Raw genomic sequence first — 14,231 nt, forward strand, 5'->3', positions numbered from 1 at the left:
GACGCTTTGTTCTAGTTTTTATTCGGGTCCAACATTCACAACTGGTAATTGTGGGCATGTACGAGCATGTTTTGTGCTTTGCACCCGCTAGCAGCATTGGGCAGCGGTCCGGAGGAGATAACAGACTCTTTGCATTATTGATTTGAACATATGTCCCCTTCTCCAGAGCAACCACACGTCTCAGCACCGTTGGAATTTTCAGGTACAAGTTATTTAACGAGAAAAAAAAGAATTCACAAATGACGGCAAAGTAAAAGAGTCAAATGTGAATCCCCTACAATTCTCTTGTCAATTCATAAAAAGTTTATTTTTTTAAGTCTATATATAATACATAAGAACAAACGAGATGATTTACAAATATTTTAATGTCCATAATAGATTGCATAAGTATCAAGTCTCCATTCATCTTCTCAATTGATTCCGATCTCTTTGCTGTCATCGACGAGCATAGAAAAATGCCGATTGTTCCCCAGGTCCAGGCCCGTCTTGGTGAGACCGGTCATTGGACCTCCCGCGGCGCTCATTCTGTTCATGCCCGCAGTCAGAGGGTGCAGCTGAGAGATGCCTCTGTTCTGGATCACCGAGATCTCGTTGTTCTTGGCGGCCAGGCTGTTGGCGATGGCCGTGGCGTAGCGGTTCCAAAATCCGGGGTCTACGTCCATCGCCCGAGCCGCCAGGTCCTTCTGAAACATCTCTCCGAACTTGGCCGCCTCCCCGCTCAGCAGGGCCATGGGGTTCTCCACCGACAGCCGCCGGCCTCGCCTGGCCGGCGCGTTGTTCCACATGTGAGTTCCCATATGGACCTGAAAATGGACGCCACAGACTTTAGATTTGGTGGATGCTTTTGGGAGGTGCCAGTAAATATTAATTAGAATAATTACAAAAAGTCAAACTGAATTTGAAAGAACTTCAGATCCATTTGTTTGATCGATCTTTCAACGGCATACGATTCATTAAACAAAAGAAAATTAGTTAGCGAGACTTTTTTCTCGTGAGTTTCCAAGTAAAAATGTCAAATATTTCTAGGTTTCCATCTTCTCAAAGGTCAAGATGTTCTATTATTCTTTTTCTTATTATATTATTATAAATGCGTCGGGTTTTGTCCTGACGGTTCAATAAAACAAACAATTTAAAAATGTCACTTTGAGAAATTACCTTTTAAATAATTTTCTGACATCTGATGATGATAAAACAATTAATTATTTAATAGAGGAAAATAACCAGCAGAGTAATCAATGAGAGGAAATAGTTGTAAATTGCAGCTGAGACACTAAAGATGTGGGGGAAATAATTATGTAGATTTGAAAAGACTTTTTCGGGTTTGCTTTATGTAAATATATATATATATATATATAAATATATATGATTTTTTATTTTCTTTATTATTTTTCTTTACTTTTATGTTAGTTTTTGTTAATTTTCTAATTTATTTGATAATAATTTAGGATAGGAATATATAAGCATTTATGCTTCTGCCGATACTTTTTCTGTTTTGTATATTATATAGAATAATATTGTATTGCAATTATTGACTCAATAAAATACACAACAACAACTTTAAATATATTTCTTTTGTTTTTTTTGTCCGAGAATCACACATCATGGGGCAGATGTGGCAATACATTATGACCAGGGCATTAAAAATCCCTATTATGTGGATTTAGCCCAGACTTTTATTGTGAAAGGGGAAACCTAACATTTCCGAGTTCCTAATTTTCTTCCGTTTGCTCAAAGGTAAACAAATTCTTGTGCGAATAAATAAGTTGAAATGTAAAATATGTAAATTTCTGATGAAAAGGGATTGTCCTGTGTTTCAAAAAGGACGTTTACCAGCAGTTTAAATTCACAAACGTGCTTTACTTTCTCTTTCCCTTCTGGACTTTCATCCCTGGGAAGACAACATGTGAGTGAAGCACATTCCCAGGAGGTGTGGTCCAATCGCAACCCAGAGATAGACCCACTAAACCTATTAACGATCCATGTATTATTTACCACTAAATACATCCATCAGCTTGACTTCCTCCAGACAACACCATCTTTATCTACCTTCAGATTGCCCTTCGTGGTGAACGCTCTGCCGCAGACGGAGCACACGAACGGCTTCTCTCCGGTGTGCGTGCGCTCGTGGATCTGCAGCGCGCTGGCCGACGAGAAGTTCTTCCCGCAGGCGTTGCAGTTGTGCTGCTTCGGCGTTCGCCGGGGAGGGGCGGGGCCGAGCAGGGAGGCCATGCCCGGGCTGCCGGCTGACGCGTAGGCCGGGGGCACGTGCACGCCGAATGGCGGCGGGCGCCGCCCTTCGGACGGGTGGTGCTGGCGACCGTGACAGTCGGCCTCGGCTTTGATGAGGCCGGACGACGTGCTGGACACCAGGCTGGGAACGCTGTGACCTGCAGGTGAAAAGAAAAGTGTTGTGACATCATCCTCAAACCAACACATTGAAGGACGCTCAGTGCCGACCGTAATAATGACATCATGAAGTACCTCTGTCTCTGCTCAGCTGGAACGACATGCTGGAAGGAGTCTCCTCTTTCACACACGGCTTGCCGGCCGGTATTCCTCTCGGCTCTCGGGCCGCTGCAGAGGTCGGAGACTCCGACTGCTCTCTCTTCACCGATGCCGCCGAAGGCTCTCGGGGCTCCGGCCCGTTGCTGCTCACCGGAGGGGATTTCATGGTCCCGCCCTCGGAGCTGCTTTGCACTGCGGACCCCGAAACGCGAGGCGAACGGGAGGACTCTGAGAGATTCGGGCTGCAGTACTCCGGCCTTTTCTCCGAGAGCGAGCATTTAATGTAGTGCTGGCCGCCGCCATTGAAACCGTTTCTCAGGGGTTTTATGCCGAAGGCGTGGCTCAGGCTCAGCGTGGAGTCAATCATCCTCATCTGGTTCTCCAGCGCGGCGATACTCGAAACAACGCTGGGGGACTTAGGAGGGAAATTACATTCGAAGATCAAGGGTTTGGATGGGTTTACCACCTCCTCCATGCTCTCCACCTCCTCGTCCTCGTCCTCCATCGAGACGTCGTCGACCAGGTCGTTGCCGTTGCTGCTGAGGCTGTCGAAGCTCCTCTCGTCGAGGGCGGCATCGCCGCCCGCCTCCCGGAGCCCGTCCACCAGGGTGGAGTCCGGAATCTGGCCCGCCATGTGCATGCGGATGTGCTGCTGGAGGACGACGGCGTTGGTGAACCTCTTCTGGCAAATGGGACACGAGTGTTGCACCTGCACCGGGGCGTCTTCCCGGTGCACGCTGACGTGCGTCTTCAGGTTGCCCTTGGTGGTGAACGCCCGGCCGCACGCCCTGCACTTGTAGGGCCTCTCGCCGGTGTGGATGCGGGAGTGCATCTTCAGCGCGCTCTGGCAGCTGAGGACGCGGTGGCACAGGACGCACTGGTTGGGATCGGCGATCTTTCTGTCGATGTTCTCCACCAGCTGCTGGAGCTTCGAGGTTTCGGACGTTTGCATAAAGTCCAGGAAGCCGCCGGTTGGGAATGTAGCTTCGTCGGAGCTGAACGAGAGGGCCGGGGAGCGGGAGGCGGGGGACGCCGAGGGGACGGGTTCAGGCGTGGCGGCCGAGGGCGGGATCGTAGTGCCGGTCGCTTCCGTTCCTGGGTCGGCTCTCGGCCTCCGGGAGCAGTTCTGGGGCAGGTGCACCCCCTCCGTTTGCAGCATATTGGACGCTTCTGTCTGACGGTGGGACTGTGGAGACGGTGAAACGGGAGAGAGATGAGCCTCGCTGCCCCGGTGGCTGGGCGACAAAGATGCACATTCACCGAGAGCCGGCTGGCAGGGAGATTTAACGGATGGTGTTACGCTTAGAGGGTCATTTGAGCCGCCGCCGCTGGTAATCGTGGAGGGAAGCGGAAGGCCCGCGGTGGCCGGCAGAGTGGCCACAACGGGTTTGCTCTCCAGCCATGAAGAGGCAGGTTTTTCCGCGGGGAAGGACATTCCGTAGGGAATCCCAGAACTCGTTGGCACGTTGTCCAGATACTCTGGCACGGGGTACAGGTTCATCTGAACGTGGGGATACTTCTCTTTATGCCTCTGGAAGTGCACCTTTAAGTTCCCCTTGGTGGAGAAGCGATTCCCGCAGATGTTGCACTTGAAGGGCCGCTCCCCGGTGTGGGAGCGCAGGTGGATCTGCAGGGCGCTGTCGCTGCCAAACACTTTGGCACAGAACCGGCATTTATGCTTGAAGAAGGGCTCCTCCGGGCCGGGCTCGGTTTGGAACAAGGCGACGCCGGGCAGCTTGCCCTTCCTGTGCCTCATCAGGGCAGCGAGGGGGTCAAGTGCGTTGGCGGTGGCGGCGATGCTCGCTAAGGGGTTTGGGGAAATGACGCCGTTGGGGGGGCTGTGAGGTAGAAACGGGAAGCTGGAGGACGAGCCGAGGAGGCGCAGCGGGCTGGAGGAGCTCGTGCTGCCGCTGTGCGAGCCAGCGTCAGGAGGCAGCAACGCGCCGCTCCCGCGGCCGGAGAGAGGCGGGGCCGAGTTTTCCGACGGCGCCGAGGTGCGCGTCGCGTCTCTAAAGGTGGACCGGCCGCAGGCGGTGGGCGAGGGCAGGCCGTAGGAGCTCCGGAGCACGGAGGACAGAGACACCGCGGCGGCGGCCTGCCCGTTGGCGGCGGAGGGCATCGTCCCCGACAGCGGCAGGATGGGAGGCGGGGCTTGAGGAGGGAAAGGGTTCGGGGCCAGAGACAGAGGCCTGGAGGCCGGGTTCAGCGCCACCTGGGTCGGCTGTCGGTTCATGACGGCGACCCGGCTGCAGATCTGCTCGATGAGCTGCAGCTGGTGGACCTGCTGCTGCTGCAGAGCCAGCAGGTGCTCCAGGATCAGCGGGATCGCCGCCGTGGCCGCCTTCCCCCCGGCAGCGCCGCCGATCCCCTGGGAGAACTGGGCGACGGCCACGCGGGTGCCGCGGAGGATCTCCAGCGTCACATTGGTGCTCGGCGCGCCGAGGCCGCCGGACTCGGCCGCGACCGGAGGCCGAGGGCCGGAGGTCGCCGCGCATTCGTCCCGCTCGACCTCCATGGCCGCGTGGCGCTCCACGCCGTCCTCTTCGTCCTCCACGCCGACCGTCAGCGTCTCAAAGCCGGACGAGTTGCTGAACGCCGCGCTGGGAACCGGAGAGGGTCCGACGGGAGATTCCTCTGGATCTGGCATCCCGCCGTCGCCCTTCACTATCAGCACCAGAGGCTCCTCGGTGCAGAGGTTCCGATGCCCGCTCAGTTCAGTCCGAGTGAAGAACTCGGCGCAGCACTTGTCACAGACGTACGTGTCCTCGCCGCCGGCGGTGCCCTCTATGATGCCTGAAAGCAAAAGAGAATACACATTTTAATTGATTGTTTATCGTGCTGATATTTCACCACAGGGACGCATTTCCCTTCATTACATTGTAATTACTGCCCGACACGCGGAGCCCAAAATGTCGAGCTTGATTTACAAAGCGGTTATGCATCTAGAAACAAACCATTTGATGTTAAAGAAAACATTCGTGCCCCGCAACAACATAACGAGGTTTCAACCTCGCCCCCCCCCCATTTGCAGATGTTAATAATCTCCCCGAGAAAAAATCTATAGAGTTCAACAAAGTTATCTGGCCTCTCGATTGTGCATTCAGACGGATAATGAAAGCCCGTACTGTACATTGATCCCCCCCCCCCCCTGTGCATTCATACATTTCAGTAATGCGTCTCATCTTTATGCACAAAAATGTGTCGCTTTCCACATTTTGTTTGAAAAAAGAAGACATGTTGAAAAGTTAATTTAGTTCGAAACACGTGCTGTAAATTGATTATTATTATTCCTGATTATTACTGATCAAGCTCGTGTTCATATTACATAACTCCGGGCCATCGAAGGTGTATTTAGTGTTTCTATTACGGTAGAAACCTAATTGACACGCTTTGCCAACTTTACTTTGTCATCAAACTGGAATCAACCAAGAAGGAGGAGATTTGAAGTGGATGTATAACACATGGATCGTGGCTTTGGGAAATTAATCAACTGTTGTGTTTTAAATCAAATTATTGGTTAAAACGGTGAAAGAAACAAAGTGTCTCTCCACCACCTGACATGCCTAACACACTTATAAATCTGGTGTGTCTGACACTCAGAGTCCCCGTTCATCTGCTGGGGCTGCGGCCCATTAGGAAACAGACAGCAATAGCAGATGGAAAGATTTCGGGAATCAATAGTGCATTATTGTTGCATACACTCGGGCTTCCCCTCAACAAACTCAATGACATTAACAATATTATTAAAAAAGGACCAGAAGTGCAAAGATATTGTGAGGTCTGAAGTCTGAATATGCAATTAGATTTATTTTTCATTCAACATCTTTTTGTTTGCAATGTGAAAAATACTTTACTGTGTTTTCATGAAAAGTCATTTTCTCTCCACTACATAATTACATCTAGTGTGTGTGTGTGTGTGTGTGTGTGTGTGTGTGTGTGTGTGTGTGTGTGTGTGTGTATGTGTGTGTGTGTGTGTGCCAACACATTGCTGCACCTTTGTTCTTAAATACGCTGTAGGACAATTTTAACGAGCACGTCTTTGTGCGGAATTTAATATGAATACGTGTGTGTGTGTGTGTGTGTGTGTGTGTGTGTGTGTGTGTGTGTGTGTGTGTGTGTGTGTGTGTGTGTGTGTGTGTGTGTGTGTGTGAGAGTTTCCAAAGCAGTCAATACACTCCGGTTGTCAGTGTTTTACTTTCATTACATCAGATCAGGGGAAAGAGAACTTTTATACTTTGTCTATTTTCCTTTAGATTTCTCCCAAAATTCACCCAAAGTGAGCTAGAGATAACAACTCATTACATATTAAACATAACTTCTCAGTAAAACTTTTAAAACAATTATCTTAGTTTGCGTCACGAACTGGGGAGATTTCATGATGATATCTACTATATATTTATTATTACCCTATTCACCTGTTGTGTTTTTATAATATATATTATTTAACAATTAACTAATTTTAGAGAAAACGGCCTTTAAAGATAATAAAGGCCGTTTTCTTTAAATTTGTTTCTTCCTCCACTTCAGCAGCTCTTACATCACCTGCTGTACACACTCCTTCCTCTCTACACTCTGAGTGTTATCCCAGAGGAGTGTGTTCTCATATCATCAAGAGACGGATTTATACAGTTTATTACAAAATAAAATATAAATACATATTTAAAAAATATAATTTAATAAATATAAAACTTCCCTCTGTAAAAACCTTTTAATTCTAATACAACATAATTAAAGTATAATTCTGAACCTGGTCTTTAGAAAGTGTCCAGATTTCTGTTCAGGAAGATTCTGAGAATAAGCACCTAAGATAATTAATATAAAATAAACTAATTTGCATATTTAGCCATAAAACTTGTCATGAACGGGGAAGTGTTCTGGCGATGTCATGAACTATTTTGCTCACCTGTCGTGTAACACATCACAGGCTTTAGCTCACAACTGTCTGGTATCTGAGACCTTAAAGAATAAAGAATAAAGAAAAGTGTTCAAAAGAGAGAGAGACCACGAAAAGAGAGAGATCACGGCCGAGCGGGGGAATCGGCCTGAAAGTCAAACTCGTATAAAAGGTAAATAATCAGAGCGGCGGCTCTCCGTGTGGGTGGTCCGAGGATCACCGAGGCGATTCAGCAAACACGGGAGCCAAAACACTCTCACTGTCTTTGCTCTGGGTTTTTTTCTTCTTTTCTTTTACATTTACTTCCAGGAAAAGCAAAGCAAAGATCGGCTTTGATTTAAAGCTCCGAGGATATATTTCCAAATACAATAACGCCGACAGGAAATGTCACCGGCGCTCAGAATCCGTCCAACGACGGGGATCCGAAAACAGATTTATGTCTTGTTTTCTTGCTGTGTGGTTTGGAGATGAGAGGAGAGAGGGAGGGGGAGGTTAGGGAGGGGGGGGGGGGGTCTGCAGCTTGAAAAGCGAACAGACTCTGCTCAGTCTCGGCCTCTCAGTGTGTGACCTCCGAGGCCGCGGAGGTCAGCGGTTCGCATGTACTAATTGTATTATGATCCAGACACGGAGCACTTGCCCCTCGCAGGGTGAGGCTCACAGAGGTTAAGTCAGCAGGCTCAATCAAAGCCCATCTCCCAATGGCGGAGACCCCCCACACACACACACACACACATACACTACAGGGCTGTGGGAGGGCCCGAGAAAAGGAGGGCCTCTTCACTCAACACCTTCTCACAGCCACAAATAATAATATTAATAATAACAACAATAGTTATTCTTAATAAATTGAGGCAAGTCCATATGAGTAAGTGATGCGGTGGCGGTGATTTAAATGGATGCCTGGATTTGGTTTTCAGGCCTTTTTCGCTTTAGATAGTTTTGCTGTAAATAAGGAACAAGGTGGATAATTATATAAATACAACAAATGAATCAAAATGATCTGTTTAACATTTGGTTTCATTTAATTTGGGACAGTCAAAGCCAGGTGAGCCATGCTCTCAAAGCGCTGCGTTTAAGGAGCGTAGGCCAAACTCAATTTAAAATACTGTCACTTTCAGAACGGACAGAGTAAAGGTTAATGTAATTATTAAAATGAATGGAGCTAGTGTGAGTCGCTCCTCAGCTGTTAGTGTTGATTAAAAGGCTTCTTTACATACATGAGGAGAAAATGTAATTGTTTCATTGAATATGAAAAAATTAGAAATTAGTTGAGGCTTCTGGTAACAAAGGCTGGGAATATGATAAAGTTAAATCTGGTGAAGATTGTTACTGTTTCTTTTAATCCAGAAACAGAAGTATTTAATCTGATCTCTGTTGGTTGTTTTATAGGGAACAGTTAGAGACTGTACACAAATGTTGTGTTGAATACATTATCATGGTCATAAATAAATTAGTAATTTCATCAAAGCCAGTTTTATTTCAGATGGTTTTCTCCTCAATAAAAAAGTTGACAGGAAGGCCTCGAGCCAGAATAACGTGAACAAATAATAAATAATAACCCTTTGACAAGTCATTATTGGCCCGGTGGGTTTATTCTGTCTTTTGATGGGTTTAGCAAAAATGTACAAAAGGCCCTGTTTCTATAAACAATTAAAACAAATTTAATTAAATAGTTTTGTGCAGCATTTAAGCCAAAACATTTGGATTTGGATCTTTTTTCTTCTTCTTTTTTTAACAAACATTAAAAACGATTTCCAATTCTATTTAATTATCTTCTTGTGACCGTAACATTAAAACAAATAAACAATAATAGGCCTAATATATATATATTTTTATGTTCTACTTCAAAACGTGAAATAATGTTACAAATAATCACAATAATAATCTAAGAGTCGGGTAAAAGAAAACAGGAAGTAAAGAAACCTGAATCCCGTTTACTTAATTCGCGAGACACTTTAGTTCAACTCCTTCAGTCGCTCCGGACCCGCCGCCCTCCTCCCGGTGAACAACCGGAGCAGCTGCCCCGGAGCCGCGGCGGGACGAGACCCGGTGAAAGTGCTTTAAAGCCTACCACTGGCGCGGAGGAGTCCGCTCCGCGTCGCCTCGTCCTCTGCCCGGAGGTGCTGCGGCTTGGCTTGCTTGCGGCGGGACATGTTGCTCTCCCTCCTCTCTCTCTCTTCTCTCTCTCTCCGTCCGCCTGCTCATCCACGAGCGGCCGGCGGGACCCTTCGGAGGGAGCGGGGGGCCGCGGCGGCGATGAGCGGACCGCGGCGGCTGCTGCTGCTGTCGATGCCCGCGCGCAGATTGCGCATGTCAGTGTGATTGTGATGGGAGAGGAAGGATAATGCTTTTACGACTTCAGGGAGGGGGGGGAGGGGGTGGGGTGTTGGCTGTGGTCCAGCCAACTCACGCTAGATATGGAAATGAGGGATGGGGTTTAATAATAATTAGTTCACTTCCTGTCTGATGCGCTGCGGCTTCTTTTCTTTTTTTCTCCTTTTTTTTTTTTTACGCACAACTCTCCGAGCATCTCCGGCATGGTTCAGTCCGACATGAAGTCACTGTGGGCGGCTTGGTTCGTTGCCATGGCGGTGTGGTCCGTTTTGGGGGTTTTGAGAGTTTCCTCTGCGCGCTCTTGGATGAGTAAATCAGACTTGTCACGCTGTGGATGTGGATGGACGTCCCGGTTGCAACACACACACACACTCAAGACAGCTGAGCAACACACAAGCGGGAGACGTCACGGAGCCGGTGACCCTCCACAGGAGGATATAGTCTCTATGCGGAGTCCCCAAAAAGATGCGTAAAGTCCAGTTCTTGCGCAAAAGACCGGAGTATAAATACGTGCGTAAAAGTCAAAACTTTGTGCGTCAGGCAGTCTCGCGCAGGTCCGATCTGAAACCGGTGGCTGTCGGAAGTGAGACTCCCCCGGTTCATCCGAGGCACCGGCGCTCTGCCCGTTGCCTCCGCCTCCGCCTCCGGTCCATCATTAGATGTCCTTCAGCCGCCTGCGATAGGCTACTGCCAGGATACCACAGGAGGTGTTGGAGCCCTTGCTTCATTTGTTACGACCTCCCACAATTTTGGCGCCATAAATGGAATGAAGAAGAAAAAAGTCTCGAAATTGGAAAAAAAAGAAGTCCTTTCTTTGAGATGATCAGAGATGCGAGGAGGGCGAACCGACCGGCACTCAAGTCCTTTTCATAAGAGAGGGGTGAAACGAGACCTTCATTTTTGTCGTTTCTTTTGTTGAACTTTTTCGGGGTTGTTTGTTGCCATTCAGACCTCCGACCACAGGTCACAGCTCTCAGCTAAAACTGTCATGGCAGCTTTCACCGGCAGACCAGAGCGGTGAATGGCGCCAAAAATACCAGCGTGCGAAGCTCATAATGAAATCACTTTATGATCCGCCGTCTCTTCCTCGGACTGTATCAAACGACGAGAGAGGAACGCAGCGGATACTTCACCGGAGACGTAATCCTCCTTTTCACCGGGCATTGTCCCAGAACGTGTAATGATGTGGTATTAAAAGATGCAGCTGGGGGAAGGACAGAATCAGCTGTTGATAATTGCAAGTACTACACAACAGCCTGGTATTGATCGGCGTGTCCGCCGCTCCCCTGCTCCGGAGAGATAAGGAGGCCCCGCTGCTGCGGCTGGAATATCATTTCTCCTGACCTATCAGGTTGCTACAGACTTATGATGAATAGCCAGAGTGGCCAAGAGAGGGCTTATCTGGAAACTCCCCCCCCCCCCCACCACCACCACCACCACACCCTTGATTCGATATTGATTCTCTGTAACCGGCGTCGGCACACACCAAAAATCAAACTAGCAACTACTTGACCGTGATCTCTTCCCGACTCTAACTCGGCCTGCAGGAGAGAGAGCACCTCTTGAGTGTCATCATCAGTTAAGAGGAACAACTGTCGAGCAATTTGTGTGTTTTTAGTGCGACGAGCGACAGATTTGTATCTGAGGGGAGGAAAAGCCTCGTTGAGATTTTAAAAAATCTCTGGCCGAGACAGCAGTAGCACATTAAACAGTGACAGACAACTTTTTTTTTTTAAATCTTTTTTTTTAGATCACAGCATGAGTTAAACCAAAACTAATGTCATATTACATTCCTATACGACAAATTTCCCCTTGGGGATTAATAAAGTATATATCTATCTATCTATCTACCATCTATAATATGTGTCATTTAGCTGACTCTTTTATCCAAAGAGACTTACAATCATGTTACATTCATACACACACGAGCAACTCAGGGTTAAGTGTCTTGCTCAAGGACACATCGACTAGGGCGGGATTTGAACCAACAACCCTCTGATTGAAAGACAGACCTAACCACTGACCCACCGTCACCCACGGTCATCATACCCCAGTTCACACAGCTCCACGTCCCTCAGTTAAAAAACACACCCACAACCAGATGAACCTTCCTCCATTCCACTACGACACATTCAGACTGAAGAACGCTTCAGTTCATCAAAGTGTTGCAGGAAGTTTAAATTAAAGCATCAAGTTACACGAACGGCAGAACTAGGAGCGCCGCTGCCACGCTCAAAGTGTTAGATGGTTTAACTCCACAGTTAATTGTGAGGCCGTTGTAGCCGTTGCACACACACACACACACACACACACACACACACACACACCGGGTCATGTCCAGGAACTCCGACATACGGAGGTCGTGACTCCGTCAGGAGGCTTTTACAGGAAGGAATGTGGCTGCTTTGTTTTGGACATGACGGACCATAAGCCTTCCAGCCGTGTAATCATATCCAGACTAAGTGACATCTCTTATGTTCAAGAGGAAGTAAACAGTTCATTTTAATTCATTTATTTATTTACAAATAATTATAAATAAACCACAAAGACTATTTTGGAATATTCCATGCAGTATATGACATCATCTGACATCACGAGGCTACATTTCTTAAATAAATGTTGATGTAAGTTTTTATTATCCGTGGCGAACTATTTCCACTGAACACGTAACTGTCACACAAATCAAGTACACATGAAATATGATTATTAAATGGGGGTTGCACACATGGGCTTCATGGAGAATTACAGCAATTCATACAAATATGTTTCATTTAATTTGTCTTGAGGTTGAGAATGTATTTAGTTTAAGTTTTAATTTAAGCTCCAAGAAGGAAGTTTTGTCCATAAAAGTGACGATTTTCATTCCGCAGAATAAAGAATATTCCGCGCGGTATGAATCCAGATGTGACGAGCTCACGGCCCAAAGGTTGTTCACACCCCAGGAATATTATTTTAAATTCTAGTGGAGACCCTAAACAAATATGTGAGATATTTTCTAGAATATTCCGTCAGCCCGGGACAGAATATTTGTGACATTATCAGACAACATGGAGTCAAACCAGTTTTCGAATTCTGAGGAAACTTTGAGGGGGGATAAAAAGAGACCAGCTAAGCACATTGGTTGTGTTACACAGTTGAAAAAAAACAAAACCGGTCTCATCCGGTCTGTTCAGGAAAGACACTTTGTTGGCGGCCATTTTTTTAGTACTTTGAGGCAACCGAGTATCTGTGGAAATGATGTTCACGTTGGAAAACGTGCCGACGGTGTCACCGTGTGAGGCGGTGTTGTGTCCTACTCGAGGCAGAATGAACGGGTGTGGATGGGCATGAGAGTGTTTGCTTTAAAAAGAAGAAGCCACACACACTCCCTATACGTTACCATAGCGCACTCAGATACAAAAAAGATCTTGGGATATAGTATCTTTTCTCTCCAATGTAATCCAGACCGTTAGCTCATTTATTCTTACATAACACAACATCCTAAAGCTGCGTTCACAACAAAAGTGTTGCACATTTTTTCGTGTGAGTATAGATCCCATAACTAAAGTCCACACACAGACGCGAGTGGATGTGATTGACGTGAATTTTCCCCGGCGCGCGAATGACGCGAATTGAGCAAAGTAAAAAATTCACGTCATTCGCCTCAAGTATTTAAACTTTAGCGAAATATTCGCTTGATACTGAGTTGCGAAAGCCAATCAGAGTTGAGCTGCTCCGCCGTTGAATCTAACTGCTGCTCTAGTGGAGCTGGAAGAGACATTCAGACTAGAGGTGAAAGTCCTCGAGCTGTGTGAGCCTACAGGTGATGTCATGAATATATATATATAGTATACTGTATATATATAATATTAATGTGATGAACACAAGGGCGTTACATGTTGAGACGTTTGTGGGATGTCCTCAACAAGTATGAAGCAGAACTAGTGGTTAGTTCTTCTTGGTGGATGAAGGAAACGATAACTGTTTCCACGGAGATAAGCCACAGAGATAAGCCCCGCCTCCTCTAAGGCGCGATTGAAGCGAATAAACCACAACTTATCAAGCGACTAAACTCACGCGAGCAAAGCATGGGACATAATCAGAGGTCTCCTGGTGAAAGTCCTGAGTTTGTTTGACCCATGTGTCATCCCTCCCACCTTGAATGTTCTACTCGTTATAATACATATTATATACGTACTTATACTTTGCTACCTTAAATATTGGTGGATTCTGCATATCTTACTCTGTAGACATTCCGCAAAAAAACGTGTCACGTAACGTTTAGAAATATATAAATATGATGATCTTATCAATGAGAGACAAATATGCCTCCTGAGAATTGAATGATCCTTTTTAAAAGTGTATTCAGGGAGGGAATGTATTCAAATCCGATGATTAGAAGTGTCCAACAGTAAGAAGTTCAGCCTCCCTCTGTAACACGAGCCCACCGCCTCCTTTGATTCACGTTTCAATGAAACCATCTGGATCATAACTATTGTTTCGTTGAAAAATATGTCTC

The 14,231-nt window shown here is 46.9% G+C and overlaps 1 protein-coding gene across 2 annotated transcripts; it reads right to left on the reverse strand.

Annotated features, from left to right (window-relative positions):
• LOC130198459 (sal-like protein 3) lies at positions 1–9,712 on the reverse strand. Of its 2 annotated transcripts, XM_056421637.1 has the most exons (5): positions 9,471–9,712; positions 7,409–7,461; positions 2,482–5,298; positions 2,047–2,387; positions 1–803 (listed from the first exon to the last, which is right to left on the reverse strand). In XM_056421637.1, the coding sequence occupies exons 1-5, from the start codon at positions 9,602–9,604 to the stop codon at positions 411–413; spliced, it is 3,738 nt and encodes a 1,245-aa protein (XP_056277612.1). In that variant the 5' UTR covers positions 9,605–9,712; the 3' UTR covers positions 1–410. The 2 variants fall into 2 exon arrangements, with proteins under 2 accessions (XP_056277612.1, XP_056277616.1); XM_056421641.1 differs by lacking the exon at positions 7,409–7,461.
• Positions 9,713–14,231: the final 4,519 nt, after the last annotated feature.

This window comes from Pseudoliparis swirei, chromosome 1, assembly GCF_029220125.1.
Source record: "Pseudoliparis swirei isolate HS2019 ecotype Mariana Trench chromosome 1, NWPU_hadal_v1, whole genome shotgun sequence".
In the NCBI taxonomy this organism is placed as follows: Eukaryota; Metazoa; Chordata; class Actinopteri; order Perciformes; family Liparidae; genus Pseudoliparis; species Pseudoliparis swirei.

Excerpts from the sequence above, each read along its gene's own strand:
- LOC130198459 (XM_056421637.1), bottom strand. The coding sequence starts at position 9,604 with ATGAGCAGGCGGACGGAGAGAGAGAGAAGAGAGAGAGAGGAGGGAGAG. Across the intron at positions 5,299-7,408 it reads TGTGATGTGTTACACGACAG|GCATCATAGAGGGCACCGCC; the intron begins GTGAGCAAAATA and ends TTTTGCTTTCAG. Across the intron at positions 804-2,046 it reads CCACGAAGGGCAATCTGAAG|GTCCATATGGGAACTCACAT; the intron begins GTAGATAAAGAT and ends GTCCATTTTCAG.